Genomic DNA, 14,060 nt, shown 5'->3' with positions numbered 1-14,060 from the left:
AATTAATCTCTTTACAACTGACTTTCCTCATCTGTAAAAGTAGCTCATAATACCCACTTCATAGGATTACCGTGAGAATTAAATAAAATAAAACTCTAAAAACCTTAGAAGAGTGCCGTGCACACATAAGTACTTGCTATCATTACTCCTGTTATGGTATCAGCTAAGGGGAGCAGATGTGTTTCCCTTTATCCCACTCACCACACCTAAAAAGACAAGATCACTTTTACCTGCAAGGCCTGCTGATAGGTCAAATGTCATTCCGCACAGCCCCACCCCCTCATCTCCCTCCCTACCTGATACCTGCAGAGACTGTTTCCGTGAGGAAGAAAAGTATTCTCCAAATCACACCTCTAGTGCTTTAGGCGGAAGGTGGAAGCAGTCTGCTTGGACCAATTGCTGCAAACTCTGGACTGCAAACTCTGGAAGAGGTCAGGGACCCTCTGGGAAGCTGGAGAAACTATGGGCCATCTTCTCAGAAAAGTACTTCCACCCACTCACAGGTTACATCACCTCTCTCTCTCTCTCTCTCTTTCTAGCACACACAATTTTGTTCCTAGGCCCAGGTTAATAACACCTACTCTCTTCTTGTGAATCCCAAACTAAATGCAATCACGGGCCAGCAGAAAATTGACTGTTCCCAGATGACTCCCTATTTCTGGAGCACAAGAACTCTGGTGGGTGAGAGATGGGAAGGGAGAGTACAGATAACCCCTCCAAATAAAATTGTCTGGAAGAAGAAACCTAGATCAGAGGAGGAACTTAGGCAATGACCTGACTTAGCCTGGGCGTTCCCTGCTCCTCCCACCTGGCAGTGAGGAAAAGGATGCCGTGCACGGCGCTCTTGTCACAAAGTGCCATCCAGGCAGCCTGTCGTCCTGAAGTCCAGGATGCTTCTTTCAGCAAACACACAGGGCTGCTGGCCAACAGGTGCATTCACGGAAGGCTGGTGCCCACGAGCCCCTCACACCCTGAGTGCCTCCGGGGGACAAGTGACCCTGAGCGTTGACCTGGACCCGGGCCTTGAAGGTGAGGACAGGCAGACGGGAGCCTCTTTCTTATATTTTCACTTCATTGGAAAAGAAAGGAAGGGGAATATTATGCAGGGTGGACAGCTGCACAAGCCGCTTGTCAAGACCAGGAGAAACGTCTGCCTGTTTATTTCAGGGCGTCCGTGGGATGATGTGGTGGGAGGGAGAGCTGGGCAGAGAGGGTGTAACCGCGCCGGTAACGTGGGATGAAGCGCTGAGCCTCACCCAGCACGTAGGTAGCAACTGAGCACAGAAGAGCGGATAGAAAAAAGCAGAAAGCTGAACACAGTGATAGCAGCAGTGGCCTGGGAGCTGAACCCAAGGACCGCAGGTGGGACTGATGGGCAAGGGTTCACCACAACATGGAAAATACGATGTCTGGATTCTGTGTAATGCAACGCCGAGAGCATTGAACACGTGAATCCTGTGCAAAAACAGGCAACCAAAGGAGTTTTGGGTGGTGCCATGACAACAGGGAATAAAAAGGAAACTTCCTCCTCAAAGTCTGGCTGAATGTCTTTTAAAAATGACCTGAAGTCAGCCTGACCTTGCACACTCCTCCAGGGAGACGCTGTGCTACTGGAGGCGCTGCCCTTCCTGCAACGGCAAGAAGGTTCCAGTTGCTGCTGCCAGGAGGTGCAGAGTAGCAGCACCGAGGATGCGGGTCAAGTGAAGTCATCTCCATGGCAATGAGCTCAGGGCCAAACATTATGCAATGACACCTGCACGTGTGTGGGTGCTTGTGTGTCTCGCAGGTCACCAGAAAGTCAGGCATTAGGGTGAACTCTACCCTTTGCTCATTAAATACCACGGGTCCCTTAATACTGTATTCCATTCAAGTCCAGTTTTAATCTAGAATCCAAAGTCTACCTTATATTCATTCATTTATTCATCCTATAATTACTGAGTGCCTTCTATTGATATAAACACATCCTCGTTTTAGGGGACATGGGAGGGAGGGGAAAAAGTAGAATAAGCCAGTCTTGACCTTCGTGCATTTTCACTGAGGACATGGGACATAGAGATGCAGAAAGTTAGGTAATCACGTGAGAGATGGGATGGCTAAGCTTAGAACTAGCTTTCGGCAATGTGATGACAAGGGTACCTCTGTGGGCTTGCAGCGGCTTCATGCCTTCTTTGCATTTGTACCTTTCATACAGAATCCTTAAAGGATGTGGATAATTTGGGGGTAACAGAAGAGGGGAAAGGAGAACTGATAACTGAAGAACTGAACTTAGGCAAATAGTGTTTAGAGAAAGTGAGAAAAACCAGAGAAGCTGAAAAAAGGCTTACGTTAGCGTAAGTGGGGGCCAGATCACCACGGAAAGCTGGTCTTTATTTTCTCAGACAATGGAGACTTGAGGAAGGTTTTTATGCAAAGAGTAATGTGATGGACGTGGTGCCAGTCAGAGCCACTTCCACTCCCCAGCAGCCTGCACACAATATGGCACTCATTATACTGCACTGTCATTATTGATTAGTAGAGGTTCCCCTACCAGACCATGACCTCTCGTTAGCAGGTATGTGTGCCTTCCGCACGAAGCACAGCACCCAAACTGGAGTAGGCGCTGGATATGGTTTCAGTCATAAAACATACTAACTGATAAAGTAGAATTTAAAGCCAAAAAAATCACAGGGACTGAAGAAAATGTTTCATCCTAGTTTTTAAAAAACCCCACACACCAAGAAGATGAAATCATAAACATATGTGCATTTATCAACATTCTCTATGCACTAATAACAAAATTATGGAGAAAATCGATTTTTAAATCCCAGTATAATTGTGTACTAGCATATTCCCCTTCACTTAAGGAGAAAGGAAGGAAGGAAGGAAGGAAAGAAAGGTGAAGGGAGGAAGGAAGGAAGGAAGGAAGCCAGGAAAAGGAAGGTCAGTTCGGAGACTAAGATCATTCACACAGGAAGTGGTAAAAAAGGACTTCACCAGGTGGAAGTACCTGCAGGGGGCCATCGAAGGAAGGGGGATAATACACACTTTGTTAGAAGTTGACACCTGAGTGACTGTAGGAAAAAGGAATTGACTCTAAGGTGATGCTGAGATTTCAGGCTTTGGGGACCGGGGGGAGGCTGTCACCAATATGTAGAATTTTTTTAAAAAAATCAAAGAGAGGAATGGCCTGAAAGGCAAGACAATGGCAAGGGTTTCAGATATGGACTCAGTGTAGAATTTAGGAGTTGAGAGGGCCCTTAAAGATCATCTAATCTAACACTTCATTATACATGTGAGGGCACAGGAGCTCAAAGAGGTCAGGGGACTTGTCCGCCAAGGCCCCCCCCTAAGGAAAGCCAATAGGGGAACCCAGGTAGAACTGATTTTCAACGAATGTGGGATAAGACAGCTGTCAGGGATCAGGACTGGAGCTCTGGATCTGGGAATCATCAAGGGTCGGGTGGTTGAAGCCAGGAGAATGGGTGGGGCTTCAGGAGGACAAAGCATAAAGGGCAGAAGGCAGACAGCCAAGTGCTTGGCAAATAATAACAACAGCTAATACTGGGTGCAAGTGTGTGTCAGGTACTGTTCTAAGGGTTTTCACACAGGATATTTAATCCTCTAAAGAACTTTAAAAGGTAGGTGCCTCTGGGACAGAGGAAACGTTAAGTGAGAACTCTGAACTCTGTCCATCTCCGTCCGCCCTGCTCACCACCGTGTCCCAGCACCTGCCTGCACGCCGTCTGGAATTTACCATTCCTATTATTTGATGAGGCGCATCAAAGGGATTGCTTCTCCAGGTTGTTAGGGCTCGTGGATTTCCGCCGAGCTGGAAGTACTTCTGTTCCCAGAATGCCAAGTCTACGACCTTTTCTGATATTTTGTTTCTCCATCTAACACATTTAGTAAATCTGTGAGACTGGCTGAGATAGAGGTCCCCCCAAAATGGCTTTCCTTTTGCTGCTGCTCTTCTGAAAAGGCACGTTTGCACATGTGGTTTCACTAGACGTCCAGGTGAACTGCCATCTCCTGTAATTAATCTTAAAATGTCTTGAAAGTCATCGACGTGACAATAGTCTTTTAAAGCAGTCATTCCCAGCATCTGTGTATCTGTCACTGATTGATAAAAAACTTCTGAGGCTATTCTAGCTCTTTCGTTTGTTCAAAGAATCTGATGGTACAATCATCCACTATTAAAAGCAGATGCAAATGTACTTTTTCATTGCTATTATATCTGATTCAATTACTGTGATGCTATAAAAAAAATGAAATTTTGATCAATATAAGCATCTTTAAGACCACAATCCCGATAGAGTTGTCCCAAACAATGGACTTTTTATCATTTATACAATATACTTTAGTAATATTTTCCGTGATTCAATCAGAGATGGAAGAAGAAACAGAATCAGAGTTTTAAATTTAGGTGGGAAGTTGGAGATGATTTTACCAAGCTTCATTTTATAGATTAGGAAGCTGAGACCAAGGAAGGCAAAGCAACTTGCCCAGAGTCTCCTGGCTAGTTCATGACAAAGATAAGCAAGAACTCAATTTTATGGCTCCAATTGAATTTATTTCCAGTTGTGTCTAAAATCACAACACTAGTTTCAATTAAGAACAAACTGAGTATTGTGGATTGCTGCAATTATTTCTGTAATTCATTTTAAAGGAGATTAATATTTACAACAGTTCGATTTCCCTTTAGTATGATAAACTTTAATACCTCTAAATAGTCAAATAAAATTTGAAAATTCAAATTTTTCAGCTCTGTGATTTGTGATAACTTGTACAACTGTAAGAGAGTCTGTTGTATCACTGAGAAAGGATATGTTTTTCTTTTTATTGCAAGTTCCAGGTATCTTTGATTACTTCTTTTACTTGAATGTTAGGTTCCCCTAAACGCATTCTTCATTTTCATTAGGATATTTTCAGGGGCAGCGGGGAGCATTCTTTCCTCTAATATTTTCTAAAGAAATATTCCTTTAGGCAATCAAAAGCTTTTTTGGCATCAACACTGGAATTATCATGGGTAATTTGTGCAATTTACAGTCATGTAATAAATTGAAGTTTTTCTTACATTATCTGCCAAGGCCCTTTCATGACAAATCCACTTTGATCATGGAAAGATGTGTCATTCCATTAGGTGATTACAGTCCTTTTGGTAATGTCAAGATAAATAATTTCACATCTTGGTTTGCGTGCCATACAGGTCAATGAGATTCCATTCCCGTTGATGTTCCCTCGGGTGTGGGCAAAACTACTATACAACATGTCTCAGTCCTGAGTTAGGAATTTTCTAGTCTACTAAACCGTCATTGGCTAATGAAGGTTTGTTAAATTCTCCTTAGAATTTGTACCTAACATCCTATGGTAAATCTCTCTCTCATAGATGGTGCCTTAACTGATTTTTACAGTTTTTAATGCGTTCTCAGTTTCCTTTTTCTGTGGTGGCAGCATTGAGAAACTGTGTGTGAGGTCCTGTTTGCAGCAATTTCTTCTGCTGACCATCCACTTCCTTTTTTTTTTTTTTTAACTTTTTTTTTGGGGGGGGTTTCTTTATTTACGGCTGTGTTAGGTCTTCGCTTCCGCGCGAGGGCTTCCCCCGGCTGCGGCAAGTGGGGGCCACTCCTCATCGCGGTGCGCGGGCCTCTCACCGTCGCGGCCTCTCTCCTTGCGGAGCACAAGCTCCAGACGCGCAGGCTCAGCAAACTGTGGCTCACGGGCCCAGTCGCTCCGCGGCATGTGGGATCCTCCCAGACCAGGGCTCGAACCTGTGTCCCCTGCATTGGCAGGCAGACTCTCAACCACCGTGCCACCAGGGAAGCCCCCCATCCACTTCCTTTTAAAACTCTCCCACTGGTTCTCAGACAGTGAATTCTCCTGCTTCTCTTCCTGCCTGAAAACTGCTTCTCCACCTCCTTGGCTCCTTTGCCTCCTATGATTAAACATAGGGACCCCCTCCAGGACCCACACCAGTTTTCCCTCCTGTGTGTCCACACCTTCTCCTTGGGGTCCTCTCTCACTCTAACCCATGTACATGGTTCCCCAACCTCTACCCCCAGCCCCAAACTCTTCACGTGGGTGTTCTGTTTTCAGAAGAAAAACTGAAGTAGTCACTATGGAAAAACAGAACTTTGTTGGACTTGTTGGCACTTATTTTGTGGCTTAGTAAGTTTTTATTTTTAATTAAATATGGAGGCACTGTAATGTTTTCAGTATTTAGGGCTCTGAGTGTCTTCATGCAGCTGTGATTGGAGCCACTACAGAGTCTTGGGCTTCGTCCTCTGCCAGGATTCCATCTCCCAATAACTGTTCCACGTCCCCTTGTTTATCTCCTCTCCTGTTCTTCCGTCTAGTTTTTTTCTTTATTTTTCCCAAGGTTATGCATTGCTCATTCTGCTGTTCAAATGGAACCTTGTTCTTTCAGCCTTTCTTATATCCAGATTCCTAGTCCCTTGAGTCAGCAAAGGATTTTAATGCTAAGACCTCCCTCTCTGCTTATCCCGCTTATTTGTCAGACTATTCTTTCCTCTGAAGGATTCATGCAAACCCATTCCACATAAAGACGTTGGATTCTTTCCTTAGACTTGTTTTTCAAATATAGGAAAAGGAATATTATTCCTAGTTCAGTCTGTTTCCCTTTTTATAACACCCTGGATTTCCTTTTCTGAAGCCAGTTCTAGTTCTACAGTTTCTTTAGGTCTGGTCTCTCACTTCTTCTGCAAAGTTGATTGGGTCATGACTGGCACATCTAGGTCCTTTCAGCTTCCCACTTATCCATCTTCTCCAGCCACAAGACAGCAAGCAACTCCTGGGCACAGTGCATCTTTTTGTTCTGTAGCATCCCTGCAGGTCCTGGTAGAAGCCTGTGCTTCCACACGAAGTGCCTCATGAATCAGGAATTTATTGGAAATAGGTCAGACATGTTCACAGGCCTATTGGTGCATTCGGAACCCAATGCAAAGTCTTTAGTAATGAACTAAGTGCCTGACTTCCTTCCAGAGAATAGCGTAAGCACTGAAGGGACGAGAACCTAATGTATGTGATGAAAACTCTCTGATAACGCCTCAAAATTCTTTGTACCCGTCACATTCCATTTAGGCTCATAGTTGGAGAAGGATAGGCAACCGAGTTGACTCACAGAGGACTCACAACCTGTGGTTTTAAAGATTTGGAATCTTCCATGACGCAAATTCTCACTCAGCTTCCTTCCCAGAGGACAAAGGAACTGTTAGACGTTGGGCAACAACCAGAAGTGTGGTTAAAGGTCCTTCCTCAGGAAAAGTAAACGTTGCTGCTATAGAGAGTTGAATTTTGTCCCCAAAAGGTACGTTCAAGTTCTAATCCCCAGTACCTAGATTGTGACCTTATTTGGAAATAGGGTTTTTGCAGACATAATCAAGTTAAGATGAGGTCATACTGGGGTAAGGCGGGCCCTAGTCCAATAGGACTGGTGTCCTTATAAAAAAAGAAAGACACAGGTATATATACAATGGAATACTACTCAGCCATAAAAAAGAATGAAATTTTGCATTAGCAACAGCATGGATGGACTTGGAGGGTATTATGCTGAGTGAAATAAGTCAGACAGAGAAAGACAAATACTGTATATGACTTACACGTGGAGTCTAAAAACTAGAACAAATTAGTGAATATGACAAAACAGAAACAGACTCACAGATACAGAGAACAAACTAGAGGCTACCAGTGGGGAGAGGGAAGCAGGGGCAAGATAGGAGTAGGGGATTAAGAGGTACAAACTACTATATACAAAATAAATAAGGGAACCCTCCTACACTGTTGGTGGGAAAGTAAATTGGTGCAGCCACTATGGGAAACAGTATGGAGGTTTCTCGGAAAACTAAAAATAGAGTTACCATATGATCCAGCAATCCCACGCCTGGACATATAGCTGGAAAAGACGAAAACTCTAATTCGAAAAGATACATGCACCCCAATGTTCATAGCAGCTCTATTTACAATAGCCAGGACATGGAAGCAACGTAAGTGTCCATCAACAGATGAATGGATAGAGAAGGTGTGGTGTATATAATATATGCAACGGAATATTACTCAGCCATAAAAAAGAATGAAATAATGCCTTCTGCCACAACATGGATGGACCTAGAGCGTATCATACTAAGTAAAGTCAGACAGAGAAAGACAAATATTATATGACATCACTTATATGTGGAATCTAAAAAAAATAGTACTTATTTACAAAACAGAAACAGATTCACAGACATAAAAAACAAACTTATGGTTACTACTGGGGAAGGAGAGAGGGATAAGCTGAGAGTATGGGATTAACAAATGCACACTACCATATATAAAATAGATAAATAACAAGGTCCTACTGTATAGCGCAGGGAACTATATTCAATATCTTGTGATAAACTATAATGGAAAAAATAGAAAAAATATAGATATATACATATATGTGTATAACTGAATCACTTCCCTGTACACCTGAAACTAACACAACATTGTAAATCAACTATACTTCAAAAAAGAAAAATAGGAAAAAAAGATAAAATAAATAAGCTACAAGGATATATTGTACAGTGCAGTGAATATAGCCAATATTTTATAATAATTATAAACGGAGTATAACTTTTAAAAATTGTGAGTCACCATGTGGTACACCTGAAACTTAGACAATATGTATTGCACATCGACTATATGTCAATTTTTTTAAAAGTTTTAAAAAATTCAAAGGCTAAAAAAAAAAAAGAAAGAAAAAGAAAAGAAAGACACAGACACACACAAAGAGGAGAAAGCCATGTGAAGACAGAGACACACAAGGAGAATCCATGAGACGACAGAGGCAGAACCAAGGAATTCCAAGGACTGCCGGCAACACGGCAAGGTAAGAGGCAGGCAGGGAACAGTCTCTCCTAGAGCTTTTAGAAAGAGCAGCACCTTGATTTCAGACGTTTAGCCTTTCGAACCGTCAAAGAATAAATTTCTGTTGTTTGAAGACACCCAGTTTGTGGCCATTTGTCAGCAGCCACGGGAAACGAACACAGCTGCCCTGGAGCTGGAGGAGCAGACACCTGCCACTCGCAGCCATGGCCCCTCTTGGCTCTCACACTGGGATCACAGGCACCGACGCCTAAGTCCACGTGCCTGGGGGGGCGAGGGGGCAGTGCAGGGCGGGGGCAAGCCTCACGCTTTCTCCTGCACAGGTCACACCGGCCTGGATGGCAGAAGCTCTGCTTCAGTTTTCCTGCCACATAACCCCTATCAGATTCTTTCCAGCCTTTTCTTCTAGGAGATTGGATCCTGTTCTTCACCCCCTGTGGCCACTTTCTCGTCCTGTTGAGATCAGGCTGATCACCTGGAGTCACGTGACAACACCCTCTGGTTTCCAATGCGGAGCTGACCTGCTGAGCGAACCTCTTGGCCCCCTGGCATCTGTCTGAGCTGCCGTTTGCCTCTTGTCTCTCAGCAGCTGTGTGCTGGACCTCGGTGGCCCGGGAGGCAGCCCCGCCTCTCAGGCCAGGCTCTCCAGCGGGTACTGCCCACCCTGCCGCCCTACCCACATGGAGCCCCCCTGTGGAGGCCCCTGCACCGCCTCCGGCTCCCCCATCTGAGTCAGGGCAGCAGGCTCGGGATTTTAGACTTCATCAAGGACCGTCCTTAACAAAACTAACAGCTTATGAGAGTGAAGGTTTGGAGCCCAGACCTCAGTACAAACGAACAGATGCTCACCAGCCGGTGACCAAGGAGATGGAACTGATCACGTAATCATGCACATATCGCACGCACACGCGGAATGAGGCTGGAGTGGACGGCGAGGCTGCTTGGGCCTCGGGAGACAGCCATCTGCCCACCCAGGCTCTGCCAGGCCACCCGAGCCCGAGGGGCCCAGACACTCCACACACCACACCCATCCTGGGTGGGAGCGCCACCCTGAGGTCAACTCAAGCAGTCTCGGGGCCCATGCGAAGCGGGAAGTAACGGGGACCGGTGTGGGGACGGACAGCGTCTTCCCTTCCCACCATAGGATGCAACAGGTTAGTCCGCCAGGCCTCACCTGCACTGTCCATGGTCCCTGTTGCACTCCGGGGTGGCAGCCCCGTCGGTGCCCATCCTGGAACAGTTGCAGCCTTCGCAGCCGGCCAGCGGGTGGAAGCTGAAGGAATGTGTCTCACACGCATCACACTGGGGCCTGACCGTGCGGGGTGGGCAAAGGCACATGCCCATCGTCTCCTCACAAAGGCGCCGGCCGCAGGTGCACGCTGGCCGGGGATGAAGAGACACGGTGAAAGGGTTAGACGCCCCTGACCTCCAGCAGGACTGCACCAGGGTTTCCAGAACCTTCCAAAGGGTCTGGGAGAAAGGTCTTGCTTTTCTTCCCTTATGGTATTACTGAGTGTGGTTTATCTGAAAGGCCCCTTTCTTGGGGCCAAGACCGACCACACCCAACGCTCATGGTGGACACAACGTGCAGGAGCTGTGTGCGGCACAGCTGGAGCTACTGACACCAAGGTAGACACCCTAAGGCGCCCCCCGACCCCGAGCTGCAGTTACATGTCATTCTAACGTGAGGCCTGTCCTCCGTCAGAGGATCAGCTCTTCTCAGGCTCCCTGAAGGGCCTCCGCGTCACCCCAGTGCACTGAGCCCAAGGTCAGGACAGGATGCAGCAGCGGGGCCCTTGTTAGGCAAAGGCTGGCCTCCATGCGGGGACTCTGCCCCCTTCACATGACCTGGGCTGACCCTCGTCTAGGGCTGCAGCACATTTCCTAGATGAAGATCCATGGCCTCCTCATTCAGTGAGGAGTACGCCCTGTGACCCTGGCTCTCCTCCCACCTCAACTGAGCTTTGGTTAGGCTGCAAAAACTGAAGCCTAACCTATTCCACTAAGAAGAGAACTGAGCTGTCCAATATTTTGATGCTTAAGGCTATTTACCTTCACCTGCTTTGCCAAGCGCATGGGTCACATAGCATGGGAAACATAAATATTTATCTTCTAGAACCTTGCTACTCATAGTGTGGTCCCTAGATGAGCAGCATGGGTATACTCTGAGTGGTTACTGGAAATGCAGACTCTCAGGCCTGAGAGTCAGAATCTGCATTTTCACAAGATTCCCAGGTGAGTCTCCAGCACAGAGATATTCAAGAAACCTGGCCCCAGGTGAGCTTCATCCACCTGGGACCAGAGATGACCTTGGCTGACCTGAACATGCACTTACGCTTGCAGTGCGGGAATCCGTAGTAGCCCATTTGACAGCGGGTACACTGCCGCCCAATGACATGGGGCCGGCATGGGCACTGCCCGCCCTCTGGGCTGCAGCGATGGCCAATGGCCCCGGCGGGGTGGCACTCACAAGGCAGTGCGCCGTCATGGTAAAGGGCCACCAGGGACCTGGCAGAATCCTTACAGAATCCAGAGGCTTTCTGGGGGCTGTGGAAACAAAAACTCATGGTGAGATCCTGGGAGGCGTGCCCAGAAACGGTCCCAACCTTCCTCTTCCCACATGCCTCACCAAGCAGTGTTTTGGGGGAGGGGCTCTGGAGTTTGGGAGGAAGTTAGAGAAAACCCCACCCCTGGACTCACAGTGGGTGCCAGCCACCCCTCCTCCCATCCCCATCCACTCCAGGACACATCACAGGACGCTGGGTGGGAACTTTCGGTGGCTGGAATAAATGGGTGAAAATTCACCTATAGGATGAATTGTATGGTGTGTGGATTATATCTCAATAAAGTAGTCACCAAAAAAATTTACACCTACATGTGTAATGATACACCAGTTAGAATAATAATGAGGAGGAGGTGAATTGCCAACATTTATTGAACATGTGTGTTAGAATTTTTGCCTACACCTCACTTAACCTCACAACCACCCAACCAATTAGGCCCTAAGCCCCATTTCACAGATAAGGCAACTGAGAGTCCTAGAAATTAGGCAACATTCCCGAGGCCACAGAGCTACGAAGTGGTCGAGCAGGTACTCAAACCCATAGCTGTTTGACCTCAGAGCCTTTGCTCTTAATATTTTCTATGCAGGAGGCATCTGGCCCCCGGGAGCCTCAGTTCCTCGGGAAACCTACAGGGGGCAGGGTGGGCCTGCAGAAAAGAATGGCAGGAGCTGATACTCAGGGCGGTTCTAGGCTCTTAGCATTCGGGGACCCACAGAGGGAAGACGGGGAGGTCCACCCCTCTGTGATGCTCCCCACTCAATCAGAGGGCAAAGGAGAGTGGGAATCAGGGCTCACATGCCTCCCCGCGGAGGAAGCCCTGTGTGGTATCTTTTAGGAATCTGAGTCAGCCAAGAGGAAGCAGGAAGAGGAAGAGAAACTCCCAAGCAGCCTGTGAATCCCAGCTTGGAAGGTGATCTGTTAAGATCAAAGTTGAGGAGGGAAATCTCGCCCAGATGTGTGCACAACGGCTGTAGCGTGTGCCGAGGACCCAGAACTCAATGCCACTCCCTCAGGCTCCCAGAGGAAGAAGACAGACCCAAGGGCCACCCCTCCCCAGGCCTCTTGCTCTGGTCGGGAATGTGGGAGAGCTGCATGCTTCCCAGGGCCTTTCCACAAAGGATACTTACTCAATATAAAAACTGTCCCCTCCACAATTGGTGACAAACTCAAATGACTTGTCCACTGATTTTCTGTGAAGGATTTGGTAGTCGTAATTCTCCGCAGGCACCACTAGGACACGGACCTAAAGGGAAGCTGTCGGCATGTCTTTGGATTTCCAACAGCACGGCATACCTACGGCTCTCCATCACACTTTCTCTTCGCTAAGATCAACGTTCTTTATTGTTAAGCCCAAGACCAAATGAAACAGGATTTATGAAAAAAGAATCACAAAACAACCCTAAGCCAGTGTTGAAGGCTCAGGCCATGTTTCCATGCAGGAAATGATAAGTCTGGGGCACATCTCCTGGAGCACCTGCTCAGAGAAGCAGCAGCCTCGGGTGCTGGGCAGGGACAGGAGACGTCAGGGGTGAGCAGGGGCCTGTTAGGACAGCCAGGGCCCTGTGTGATCCGTGCCTGGGATGACCCTGGATCTCCAGAGGTTGCATTTTGTGTTGTTAAATGTGAGCAAACTGAAATGGCAGGACCAATGGGGAAACTCACATGGTGGCTTGCCCCTGAAATTCATATCCTATCAGATACTCTATTATGAATAACTGCAGCCCCAGTCTTTAGAAATACTGCTCAGTTCTCTGTACCTATATAAACCAGACTGCGCCAGTAACAAATGCTGCAGGAAATTTCAAACATCTTCGTCAACTACTCACCAACTTACAGCTTACAGAGTCTACTGCTCTCATGTTATTCACTTCAATAAACATTGCCAAGTACCTGTGCCAGACGGTGTTCCAGGCACAGGGGATACAAAATGGATAAAGTCAGGCCCCTGTCCCTAGGAAGATGACATCCTCAGAGAGAGAGGAGGCATGAGCAAGAACCGGAGGGCCACAGAGCAAGCCTGGGCAGTGCTTCCTGGCTCTCCAAGGCTTTACAGGCATTGGGTGACCACGATTCCATCGACCAAGGTAAAGAACAGGGTAGGGGATGCCCGGGGCTGGGCTGGTAACAGGCGAAGTTGGAGAGACTTGTGAGCTCTCTGGCTATGGGGATGTGCAGTAGATGGTCCTAGAGCTCAGGAAAGATGAGAAATGAGTTCACAGATGTGGGTGTCATTCGCACAGAGGAGAGAGAACAGAATCGACAGGCGCAGACGATGTTATTCAAAGAGAAATCTTAGAATAAGGGGGCTCACCGTCGAGGCAGAGGGAACGGCGACATATGGGCATGAAGGGAAAGAGAAATCATTGAAGGAGCAGTGGAGAAAGTGGGAATAGAACAAGAGAAAGTAGCTATGGAAGCCAAAAAGAAAGAAATTTTCAAGAACAAATGAGTGTTCAATGCTTCAGAGAGAGACCTGTCAGATGAGATTGAGGAGGGGCTGAAGGAGAGGGCTCCAGGCTCGTGCAGGGAGGTTTTTCTTCCTAGTCACTTCTCTATTATTCTGCTTTCCCTTGATTTTAATTGTCAAAGAAAGACTTTTTTTTTTGGTAAAGTTAGCTGTAAAATTTAAACACTTTTCTATAAATCTGGCTTCAA

General features: G+C 46.9%; 1 protein-coding gene across 3 annotated transcripts in view; it reads right to left on the bottom strand.

Moving 5' to 3' along the window:
* Positions 1–14,060, bottom strand: part of LAMA3 (laminin subunit alpha 3) — a 244,295-nt gene that overhangs the window by 88,435 nt on the left and 141,800 nt on the right. For 2 of the 3 annotated variants that reach the window (XM_068563499.1, XM_068563500.1), the window contains 3 exons: positions 12,533–12,648; positions 11,177–11,388; positions 10,016–10,220 (listed from right to left, as the gene is read on the bottom strand). In XM_068563499.1, coding sequence (XP_068419600.1) covers positions 10,016–10,220; positions 11,177–11,388; positions 12,533–12,648 — 533 coding nt within the window. Of the gene's footprint in view, positions 1–10,015; positions 10,221–11,176; positions 11,389–12,532; positions 12,660–14,060 lie in introns of those variants that run through there. The other variant, XM_068563501.1, reaches the window with a different exon arrangement.

This window comes from Eschrichtius robustus, chromosome 14, assembly GCF_028021215.1.
Source record: "Eschrichtius robustus isolate mEscRob2 chromosome 14, mEscRob2.pri, whole genome shotgun sequence".
Lineage (NCBI taxonomy): Eukaryota > Metazoa > Chordata > Mammalia > Artiodactyla > Eschrichtiidae > Eschrichtius > Eschrichtius robustus.
Note: the sequence above shows the minus strand (reverse complement) of the source record. Positions and strands in the feature narration are given on the sequence as shown.